This window comes from Manis pentadactyla, chromosome 5 (assembly GCF_030020395.1).
Source record: "Manis pentadactyla isolate mManPen7 chromosome 5, mManPen7.hap1, whole genome shotgun sequence".
NCBI classification, from domain to species: domain Eukaryota; kingdom Metazoa; phylum Chordata; class Mammalia; order Pholidota; family Manidae; genus Manis; species Manis pentadactyla.
Window position 1 is genome coordinate 44877023 of NC_080023.1, and position 12511 is coordinate 44889533.

General features: G+C 37.6%; 1 protein-coding gene across 7 annotated transcripts in view; it reads left to right on the top strand.

The window, feature by feature from the left end:
* CEP135 (centrosomal protein 135) overlaps positions 1–12511 on the top strand; it is a 105673-nt gene that overhangs the window by 44154 nt on the left and 49008 nt on the right. For all 7 annotated transcript variants that reach the window (XM_057502244.1, XM_057502243.1, XM_036895217.2 and 4 more), the window contains 2 exons: positions 5845–6068; positions 11155–11307. In XM_057502244.1, coding sequence (XP_057358227.1) covers positions 5845–6068; positions 11155–11307 — 377 coding nt within the window. The remainder of the gene's footprint in view (positions 1–5844; positions 6069–11154; positions 11308–12511) is intronic.

Here is a 12511-nt window from a genome sequence, read left to right on the forward strand (position 1 = left end):
GTTTTATTCTTCTCAATTTTATTCATTTCTCTCTGATCTTTATTATGTCCTTCCTTCTACTGTCTTTGGGCCTCATTTTCTCTTTTTCTAGTTTTATTAATTGTGAGTTTAGACTTTTAATTTAGGATTGTTCTTCATTCTGGAGGTAAGCCTGTATTGCCGTATACTTCCCTCTTAGAATGGGCTTCACTGCATCCCACAGATTGTGCGTTGTTGTATTATTGTTTTCATTTGTCTCCATATAATGCTCCGATTTCTTTTTTTATCTGTTCATTGATTTATTGATTATTTAAGAGCATGCTAAGTGTCCATGTGTTTGGGGGCTTTTTTCTTTTCTTTGCATAATTTATTTCAAGTTTCGTGCATGTGTGGTCTGAGAAGCTTGTTGGTACAATTTCAGTCCTTCTGAATTTACTAAGGCTCTTTTTGTGGTCTAGTATATGATGTATTCTTGAAAATATACGATATGCCTGGAGAAGAATGTGTATCCTCCTTCTTTTGGGTGTTCTGTATATGTCTGTTAGGTCCATCTGTTCTAATGTATTGTTCAGTGCCTCTGTCTCCTAACTTATTTTGTCTGGTTGATCTGTCCTTTGGAATGGGTGGTGTGTTGAATTCTCCTAAAATTAATGCATTGCTTTCTATTTCTCCCTTTAATTCTGTTAGTATTTGTTTCACATATGTAGGTGCTCCTATGTTGGGTACATCGATATTTGTAATGTTTATATCGTCTTGTTGAACTGACCCCTTTATCGTTATGTAATGTCATTCTTTGTCTGTTGTTACTTTCTTTGTTTTGAAGTCTAATTTTTGTGCTACAAGTACTGCAACTCCTGCTTTTTTCCCCCTATTAGTTGCATGAAATATCTTAATCCAGCCTTCCACTTTTAGTCTGTGTATGTCTTTGGGTTTGAGATGAGTCTCTTGTATGTATCATATAGATGGTCTTTTTTTTTATCCATTCATTAACTCTATGTCTTTTGATTCAGTCCTTCAGACCATTTATAATTAGGGTGTTATCAATAGATATATACTTATTGCCATTGCAGGTTTAGATTCATGGTTACCAAAGGTTCAGGGGTAGCTTCTTTACTATCTAATAGTCTAACTTAATTCGCTTATTGTACTATTTCAAAAACAGTCTAAGGGTTCTTCTTTTTTTTTCTCCCTTTTCTTCCTCCTCCACTCTATATGTTAGGTGTCATATTCTCTACTGCTTGTATCTGTCCACTGACTTTGTGGGTAGTTGATTTAATTCTCCATTTGCTTAGTAGTTAATTAATTGGCCTAGTTCCTTTACTTAGTTTTTATTTTCTCTGGTGACAGCTGTTTAGCCTTAGGATCACTTCCGTCTATAGCAGTCCCTCCTAAATACACTGTAGAGACGGTTTGTGGAAGGTAAATTCCCCCATCTTTTGCTTATATGGAAATTGTTTAATCCTTCCTTCAAATTTAAATGATAATCTTTCTGAGTAGGATATTCTTGGTTTGAGGCCCTTCTGTTTCATTGCATTAAATATGTTATGCCACTTCCTTCTGGCCTGTAAGGTTTCTTCTTAGAAGTCTGATGATAGCCCGATTGGTTTTCCTTTGTATATGATCTTTTTTCTCTCTCTGACTGCTTTTAATACTCTGTCCTTGTCCTTGGTATTTGCCATTTTTATTATTATAAGTCTTGTTGGTGTCTTCCTTGGGTCCCTTGTTTTAGGAGGTCTGTGCACTTCTGTGACCTGAGAGATGCTTTCCTTCCCCAGCTTGGGGAATTTTTCAGTAATAATTTCTCAAAGACACTTTCTATTCCTTTTTCTCTCTCTTCTTCTCCTGGTATGCCTATAATGTGAATATTGTTCCATTTTGATTAGTCACACAGTTCTCTTAATATTCTTTCCTTGAGGTCCTTTTTTTCTCTCCATGCCTCAGCTTCTTTTTATTCCTCTTCTTGAATTTCTATTTCATTTACCATCTCCTCTACCTCATCTAATCTGCTTTCATTTTCAATACTGTATTTTTCAAAGTTTCTGTCTCTTTCTTGAAATCCTCCCTGAGGTCTTGAATATTTTTCTGTACCTCCATAAGCATGTTTATGATTTTTATTTTAAAATCTTTCTTAGGATGATTGGTGATTTCAGTTTACTTAGCCATCTTTCTGGTGTTTGATAGATTTTGTTTTGTACCAGGTTCTCATGATGTTTCATATTACTAATGATTACTATGGAATAATCACTTTGTTTAGGCAGCACCCTCTAGTGCCCAGAAGCTCTACTCTCTGGAGCTACCCAGAGATTGATGGTGTGGGTCACAGGCAAGTGTCACCAGTACCTGCCAGGGAGAAAGAGCTCTTTCCTGCTTCCCACCTTCAGTGTCTGCCTCCACTGCCAGGTCCAGTGGTCCAAGCGTATAGGGAAGAGCCTCTCTGCTACGCCCCTGTACCTGCCACATGCAGGCCGCCCTCTGGCTGACCTGGCATGTTGGCCGTGGCAGCAGGTTTGTAAACCAGTGACAGCCAAGAGGAGGGAGCAGCAGGTTGCGTATCACATTGGGGAGCTTTGGCGCTGCATTGCCAGCCAGGGCATTGGAGCGTGTGAAGCTCCTGATAGTTCCCAACTTAACTGAACTGTTTGTGCTGGGATGATTTTGTCCACCTGTTCTTTCTCCTGAGCAGCAAACTCTGTGTAATCCTTGCCCCTTTAGCAGCCCTCTTGCCGTTGGGAGCCTTTCAAAATACCTGCCTTTCTTTTGTCCCAGAATGGCTGGTTGTGGGTACCTGTTCTCCACATGCAGCTGGAATCTCAGTCTCTCTGAGTATTCCACCTGTCTTTGCTTTCCAACCCCTCTAATCTCCAGAGCATTATGTAATGTGGGTTCATGCCATTGGAGTACATCTCCAGGCGTGGGTATTTAGCATTCTTGGGCTTCTATTCCCTCTCTGCTCCATTTCTCTTCTTCCCGCCTGTGAGCTGGGGTAGGGGAAGGACTAGGGTCCTGCTAGATCGCGGCTTTGCTACTTTACCATTTTCTGTGAGGTCTTCTGTTTTCCCCAAATGTAGGCTATTTGTGGCAGTCTTCTTTCCGGTTGCTCTTTCAGGCTTAGTTGTATTTGCTCTATTTTTGTGTTATATATGGTTTTGGGAGGAGGTTTCTGCCTCACTTCTCAAACCACCATCACGTTTAATCCTAGAAGTATATCCTTCTTTAAGGCAGACAGGTAATAGAATTAATTAAGACCAAGGGAAAGACTATTTTGAAGTAGTGCAGAGTTGAAGTACAGAATCTTTGTGAGGAGTGCAGTAGTATCACCTGAAAATACACACACATACACACCCCACACACACATAATTGAACTAAGCTAAGACTTTCTGCTTGGTACCATCCTAAATGTGTCAGTTAAGGAACATGTAGGAATTCATCCATTCATTTCATTCATTTGACTAAAGTTTATGAGCCTGTTGTGTGCTAAACTCTATTTTGGCTGCTGAGGTACATCATGGTAAAATGCCCAAGGTCCCTGCTCTTGTGGAGCCTTTTCTGTATACTTAGACTAGTAGCACATATGTGAAGAAATTAATTTTAGATGATAAGAGGTGTTCAAATGAAATGGGAACATGTGCTAGACATTGACTGATGGAAAGTCTCATTGACAAAACACCAGCCAGATGAAGATCTGGGAGCAGTTTTCCAGGCAGAGGGATTGACAATTCCATTCTCAATAAACCTGTGACTCTCTTCCCAGCCCCCAATCTAGTGGTTGATCTTATCTCCAGTTTCCCTATGAGAATAGAAGTCATCAGGGAGGCATTTTGTCAATTTTCCTGTCCCCAGATCTTAAACCTGTCCACCTTTGTCTTCCTTCCTATTATATTAGTGGTGTGTCCATCTTTATACTGCCTCTGTCTGTTCTCTGGGTCCTATCCTTTCTAATTTTAAAAACCTTACATATTATCTCCTTTTCATAACATTAGTCTTTGTATTGTTTTCTCCCACTGCCATTCAAACATGCTTACCCTTTTCCCTTTCTAAAAAGTATTGATCCATTCCTCCAGCCAGCCTCCTCTTCAGTTTGAATACCTTGAAAAGTCATCCACATTTGCTCTTTCTGCTTGATTCCCACTACCCTTTGGCTCCTCAGTCCATTACAGTTGTCTTTTGTCCCACCTCACCAACAAAACTGCCCTTGTTAAGGCCATCACTCACCTCCATTATGCTAAATGCAGTGGATACTTTTCATTCATTAATTCATTTGACTTCTTAGCATTTAACACAATTGTCCATTCCTTCTCCCTGTCCTGCTTTCTTCTTCTTTGGTCACTTCTTTTTTTTTTTAATTTTGTTATCATTAATCTACAATTACATGAAGAACATTATGTTTGCTAGGGTCCCCCCTTCACTAAGTTCCCCCCACAAACCCCATTACAGTCACTGTCCATCAGCATAGTAAGATGTTGTAGAATCATTACTTGTCTTCTCTGTGTTGCACAGCCCTTCCCATTCCCCCCCACACATTATACATGCTAATCGTAATACCCCCTTTCTCCTTCCCAGCCCTTATCCCTCCCTTTCCTCCCATTCTCCCCAGTCCCTTTCCCTTTGGTAACTGTTAGTCCATTCTTGGGTTCTGTGATTCTGCTGCTGTTTTGTTCCTTCAGTTTTTCTTTATTCTTATACTCCACAGATGAGTGAAATCATTTGGTATTTGTCTTTCTCCGCTTGGCTTATTTCACTGAGCATAATACCCTCTAGCTCCATCCATGTTGTTGCAAATGGTAGGATTTGTTTTCTTCTTATGGCTGAATAATATTCCATTGTGTATATGTACCACATCTTCTTTATCCATTCATCTACTGATGGACACTTAGGTTGCTTCTATTTCTTGGCTATTGTAAATAGTGCTGTGATAAACATAGGGGTGCATCTGTCTTTTTCAAACTGGGCTTCTGCATTCTTAGGGTAAATTCCTAGAAGTGGAATTCCTGGGTCAAATAGTATGTCTATTTTGAGCATTTTGAGGAACCTCCATACTGCTTTCCACAATGGTTGAACTAATTTACATCCCCACCAGCACTGTAGGAGGGTTCTCCTTTCTTTGGTCACTTCTTGAGATGAATTTGCCAATTCATCCTTCAGATTCCATAGCATGCTCTTATTTTGTAGCTTTTATCCTACTATTGGAACAATTTTTTGACTTTGGCTATGTTTTTCATACTTAAAATCCTTAACTAATGCTGGACATACAGTAAATACACAGTAAATATACTCTGAATGAATGAGAGGAGATGGGAGTGAATCAGAATCTGTCTTGAAAATAATTTCATGCCTTAGGATTGTAATAAGCATCATTTTTGAACTAGATGAAATTGCCAGTGTTAGACTACTTTTGACTCATGAAAAGGTGACCTCTATAGTAAAATTAATAGATGTATTTATTTGGATGGAGAAGTACTCTTAGTATAGATACTGCATTAAATTGAAGCTTAATGTTAAAATAGTGCATATTGTGATTGTTGGTAAGTAAAATGTCTTTTAGGGCATTTTCAGGCCACCCAAAAGTACCATGTAGTAATTTATTGTTTGATTTCATAATATTAAATAGTACCTATCCTTTTGGTGGGACAAAAGCAAAAAAGATTTTGATTTATTGGGTTTTATTTAAGCTTTTCATTTTTGCTTTTTTTTTTTTCCTTTCCACAATATTTGCCTCTTTGGAATCTGGCAGTTAATAGGTGATACACAAAACAGTTGATGATTTTTACTAGTTTCTGTTATAAAAGTTATAGATATAAATTTCCTTGGCTAATTATACATTTTATATGCAACACTCTTTTAAGCTTTAATTACTTTAACTTGCAGAAAGAGAACTTACTTTGGAAGTTGAGAGGATGAGGCTAGAACATGGCATAAAACGTCGAGACAGATCGCCTTCTCGTTTAGACACATTTCTGAAAGGTATAGAAGAAGAACGAGATTTTTATAAGAAAGAACTAGAAAGACTCCAACATATAATACAGCGAAGATCTTGCTCTACAAATTATTTTGCACGTGAAAAAAGTTCAATATTTAAAACACTAGAAAAGGTAATATCTTTTATAAGAGTAATGGATAAGGCAAGAGAATGTCTTCATGAACAGGATTTTCTGATGTATTATTATATTAAATGTAACTTTATTCATACTTGCTTTTAAAAACTCTTAATTTTGATTTTCATTTTCTTCCATGACTTGTACTGTTGGAACACTTCATTAAAAAACTACTTAAGAACAAAACATAACATACTGATTCCCGGAAATTAAGGGAAGATTGAATAGCTCATTATGTATATGGGAGAAATGCAGTGTGTCATTTGGGCTTCCAGAACCTGGAGCCAGGAACTCATGCTACTGGACATTTCGTTTCTCACTAGCCTTTATTTTCAGTATTAGCTGCATTTCTTTCTTGAAGCTTTGTCTACATGGCAAGCAACATGGCTTCATGCCATTACCAGCCTACCACCAATCAGAAATGTGGGTCATATTGTATACACCTGGTGTCTTGCACATTATTCATGCAATGGGAGAAAGTAGAAAGTAGAAGTGGGTGCTGGGAAAATCATTCCATTTGTCCATTACAATCACATTTACAAGTTGGTATTCTAAAGATGAATATTAGGTAAAGTTAACCATGAGTCATGAAAGGTTAAAATCATGTCTATTTTAGGTCTTAATTATTTTCAATGTTTAATGAGTATCATGTGAGTTCTTTAGATTTTTCTTTTTGGGTGTGTGTGTTTTAAGATTTGGATGTATAAGAGTCCCTTGACATAGAAGCTATAGGGCATAAATATGCAAAGAAATAAAAAGCTAACCATTTCAAACAATAAGGCTTCTCTCTCACTTACCAACATTACATTTCCCTGTATGGCCCCGGAAGATCAGAGACGGGTAAGATTCCTCAAGGGAGGAACAACCTAAGACAGGCACAGTAGCAGGGGGGTCATCAGGTGAGAAATTGGGGATCAACAGAGGTGAGGCTTAGAACCTCATCCCCCTGTTCTGAGAGAAATCTTCTGCATACGTGGATGTTTTATTGCCCTTGTCTAGCTTGGATTAACACATAGTCTACAGGCACACACTTGATCATCTACATTTGCTCTCTTACAACACTAAACTATGTTTTCTACCTTTATCTTGTATCTACCTACCACTTCAGCATTTTATTAAAAATAATAATAATAAAGAGAGAAATGTGGTATCCACATATAAATCAAGTATAAAAATCAAATGAGGGAGGCGGAGCCAACATGGCGGCGTGAGTAGGACAGTGGGAATCTCCTCCCAAAAACATATATACTTTTGAAAATACAACAAACACAACTAGCCCTAAAAGAGAGACCAGAAGACGCAGGACAGTGGCCAGACTGCAGCTACACCAGCGAGAACCCAGCGCCTCGCGAAGGGGGTAAGATACAAGCCCCGGCCCTGCGGGACGCGAGCGCCCCTCCCCCCAGCTCCCGGCGGGAGAACAATAGGCAGAGCGGGAGGGAGACGGAGCCCAGGACTGCCGAACACCCAGCCCCAGCCATCCGGGCCAGAGCGCAGACACAGTATATGCCCAGGGGGCCCTGGATACTGGGAGAACAGGGGGTAGACCTCAGAGCGGGTGCTGAAGCTGATGCCCCTGTGACAAAGAAAAGCGGGGGCTTTTTTGAAAGTCTTAAAGGGACAGGGACTTAACAGCTTGACGGAAAAATCAAATGAGTATTCATATTTGAACTGACTGTTTAGAGTTCATAATGCATGAGCAAAACCGAAGGTTTCTGTGATGGCTGCCCTTGTACTGTTCACCATGTAAGAACTTATTCACTATGTAAGAATTTGTTCTCCATGTAAGAACTTGTTTGTTATGCCTCAGAAGATTGGAGACTGACGAAAATTAGGCTTGGGGTGGATTAATGATTGTGCATTGAGCATTGACTCCCCTATACAGAATTTTATTGTTGTTAACAACCATTTGATCAATAAATATGAGGGATGCCCTCACAAAAAAATAAAAAATAAAAATAAGAATAAAAATATATAGAGATCACATAAAACCAAAAAAAAAAAAAGAGTCCCTTGAGGCTTATATGACCCTAACATTGTCTACACACTGTTTCATTAACCCCATAGGGAAAGTAAGATAAAATTAGGGGAAGTTGGAAGTAAACTCATTAAAACTCAAAACATTTCATTTCAAATGTATAAAAATATCAAATTATTACTATGTACACCTGAAACTAATAGGTTAAAAACATTAATTTCAGACTTGGCTGCATTCACCAACTTCTCATCTGAAGTTTTTTTTTTTTCCCTGAAGACCCTATGTCTGTTGTTAAATGATTTTGAGTTTTCTGATTAGACTCTGTTTTTTAACCTCTTTGACTAATGACTGAATTTGATTTGCAGGTGTGAGTATAAATGCTATGCTATGTTATCTGTTATAAGCATAATGAATTGGTGGGAAAATACAGTATAAATTAATTTATGTGTTGCTGAGTTGTTTTTTAATACTCCATATATACTTAGGACTCAGGAAATATTAAATCATTGACATGATCACCTTTGTTGTGTATGAAAATCTTCCACAAAATGATTGATCATTTTAATCAAGTATTAGAACTGAGTAGATAAATATCTCAAAGCTTTTAAGCTACATATTTCATTCAGTTGCTTGGTATGGATTCACAATTGAAAGACAAGTGAGAGAGATTAAGGTACTGGTAAAATTAGGAGAGGCTTTTTCCCCCCTTTAACTAAAACACCTTTCTTGAAATGTTTTAATATTATCTGACATAGATAAAGAATTCATTTTCTAAAGTTTAGAAAGTTAGGGTGTTCAGAGTATTTTAGAGTCCCAATAGTAAATTGCAGGTATGGTAAGGAATAGTAGGTATGTACATGAGTGAAATGGATGGAGGGAGTGTAAGAGAGTTGTGAGTGCTGGGTACTAAAGAATGCATTCCCACCTAAAATTGGGTATTTAAACATTTTAGAAACACTTTGTTGGCAATCAGTCAAAGACCTCTGTAAAGCTAGATTTGGTGCAAGCTGTTTTCAGCCTGTGCTTTATGGAAAATCATTAGGCACAGCTTCTTGTTAGCGCAAAAACTAAAAAAGAATTGACCTTTTAATATCAATGATCTTTGTTAGCAGTACACCCATTGATTCTCTGTCATCTGTGTAGGGAGGGCACTGGCCCCTTTCACCTTTTACTTACCATGGTTCCAACTGTGACTTGTGAGTATAGTGTAATGGAAAGTTCTTTTGAGTTAGAGGCCTGATAGAAGTTCCAACTATACAAACTAGCTTATTATGATCTTGAAGAAGTTCTCTAACTTCATGGAACCCCAGCTTCCTCATTTGCAAAGTAGGAAAAGTAACTACAACCTTTGTGAAGATTATATGAGATAAGTTGTGTAAGGGTCCAGTGTAAAATGTAGTTCCTAGTAAATGTGCTGGTTCAAAGCACATCAAGTGTAGTTAGAAAGTTAATTTCTGTTCAACATGTATGTACTGAGTGCCTGTTAGGAACGAGGCACTGGGAATATGAAATAAGGACTTAGTTCCTATCCTTATAACCTTTAGCACTGTGCATGTGTGTGCATCTGTTGGGAGTAGTGGAGTGGTGAGTGGTCAAAGGGAGTTATTAACAACTAAAACAAATATAAATATCTACCTACAAGATATATTTAAGAGAGCTCCTTCTTCAGAAGGCTATTCAATAACTGGTAACATAATCATGCAAATAACTTTATAATCATTTATAATTGTTAATGAAGAAAGGATACAGCAAGGATTAAGTATGCTATGAGAATATATGGAGGGAGGTCTAAATTAGATTGGAGAATCTAGAAGAACTCCTTAAAGAAAGTGACATTTAAATTAAGACCTAGGTAGTAATGAAAATTGACTCAAATCCTTATTCACTGAGCTCTTCTTTTCTAAAATCTCTGCAGATCACCTCCTTTCTATAAGATTTTTTATTTAGATATAGTTACATCACAGACTTTTTTATACTTACCTAAGCCCTGATTAATCTGCTTTTGTCCTGTAAAAACACCTTGTCCTTTAAGTTGTCTATATAGCTAATCTCATCCATTATGCCTTCATTTTGTTTGTTTAACCAAGAGGATAACTTATTTCCAAGAGGCAGGTGAGGAGTACTTACAGAAATCTACCATTTACCAAGTTTACCTTGGACATGGTATGTGCACAGTAGATATTTAATAACATAGATCAGGATGCTTTTCAATGTACCAAATTATCAGATTATGCTCACCAGGGGCTTCTGCAGTTAGTACTTCAACATGAAGATACCACAGGTCCCAAGTCTACATTTATCATCTTCATTTTCCACAGTACCTGTGAAGAGATAGTGGATCTTTTGAATTTTACTGGAATAATAGACATAATCTTGTTTTAGAAATGTTAGTAGTTATTTAGTGAAAATCCTTAATGTATACTCCCCTGCAAAAATACTTGTATTTATTTGGGTGCAAAAATAGACTTTGCATAGGTTTGAAGCTGTGCCATTGGGGGTTGATATGCCTGGGAAATCTTATATTCAGTCACAGACAACACTAAGGAAGGCGTAGGCTGCTATACTTACTTGAACTGGGTAATCAAACCCTTCTGGTCCCTCTGCTGGAAAGGGTTATGAACTAGTGTTTCCCAAAAATTAGCATGCACCAGAAACACCTGGAGAGCTTGATAAACCAGTTACTGATCCCTGTCTCCAAAGTTTCTGATTTTTGTATGTCTGGAGTGGACCCACAAACTTTGATGTCTAACAGATTCCTGGATACTGCTGATGTTTCTGATCGGGATTAAACTTTAGTTACCACCAGTATAAACAACTCAGGAGAATGACAGTTGAAGCATCTGATGGGGTATAATTGAGTATTATCATTGGCAGCTAGGTCCCTTCCTGGGAATGAAGACCAGGAAATTTACCCCAGTACTGCCAGTACTCTTATCTCTTGCTCTCATTATCAATTAAAAATTGTGTTCTTAATTACATTAAAGGAACTTGTGTTCTTTTTGTCTGTTGGCTTCTTTCAGTCAGTCTCATCACCATCATCCTGGTGATAACCGTGTGGTGATAATTATAACAGATGATAACTTCTGTTTTTACATTATGTTTCAGGGTGATTACAATTCAGAAATTCTTCTAGTCACAAGAGAAAGAGATGAACTTCAGCATATGCTGGAAAGATTTGAAAAACATATGGAGGATATACAGTGCAATGTTAAATTATTAACAGCAGAAAGAGATAAACTAAGTGTCTTATATAGTGAGGTAAGAAATTGATTAAAATTAAGCAAACAAAATATATACAGCCAGCTAATGCTAATGGAGAAAGTTTAAGTCCTTTAAATTACTGTAACATGGAGCATGTAATGTTCCTTCATAATTATAATTATAAGTAGTAGTCTCTACTATCATCCTTTTCTAGAGAGCGCTGTTACTTTTTCATATTTATTCTTCCTCTGTACTTTCTGCAGGTCAATTTGAGAAAATCTCCCTCTTCTTCCTTCTTACTTTTTTTATTGAACTATAGTTGACATACATTTTGTATTAGTTTCCAGTATACAACCCAGTGGTTCACCAGTTACCCACATTATTAAATCCTCAACTCAACTAGTGCAGTTGCCATCTATGAATGTAGGGAGACGTTACAAAATCACTGGCTGTATTCTCTATGCTATACTACCATCCCCATAACCAACTTACATAATGACTAAGAATTTCTGTGCCCCTTTTTCCCCCTTACCCTCTCCACCTACCCAACCACTTCAACCCCTCCACCATGGTAACAACCAGTCACTACTCAGTGTCTGTGAGTCTACTGCTATTCTGTTCATTTTGTTTTTAGATTCCACATGTAAATAAAATCATATGCTATTTTTCTTTCTCCACCTGGCTTATTTCACAGAGCATAATACTTTCTAGACCCATTCTTGTTATATCGAAAATAGCAGGATTTTATTTTCTGGCTGAATGATAGTCCATTGTGTGTGTATATATGTATATATATATATACATATATACACACACACCACACCTTCTTTATCCATTCATCTATTGATGGACACTTGCACATCTTGGCGATTGTAAACAATGCATCAGTAAACATAAGAGTGCGTTTGTCTTTTCAAACCAGGAGTTTTGTTTTCTTTGGGTAGTTCCTAGAAGTGGAGTTACTGAGTCATAAGGTATTTCTATTTTTAGTTTTCCCCAGCGACTGCACCAATTTACATTCCCAAACAGCATAGCAGGGTTCCCTTTTCTGTACACCCTCGTCAACACTTGCTACTTTTCTCTTGGATAATGGCCATTATGACTGGCGTGAGGTGATATCACATTGTGGTTTTGATTTGCCTTTTTCCCTGATGATTAGCACTGTGGAGCATCTTTCCATGTACTTGTTGGCCAACTGTATTTCTTCTTTGGAGACATGTCTGCTCAGGTCCTCTGCCCATTTTTTAATCGGGTTATTTGT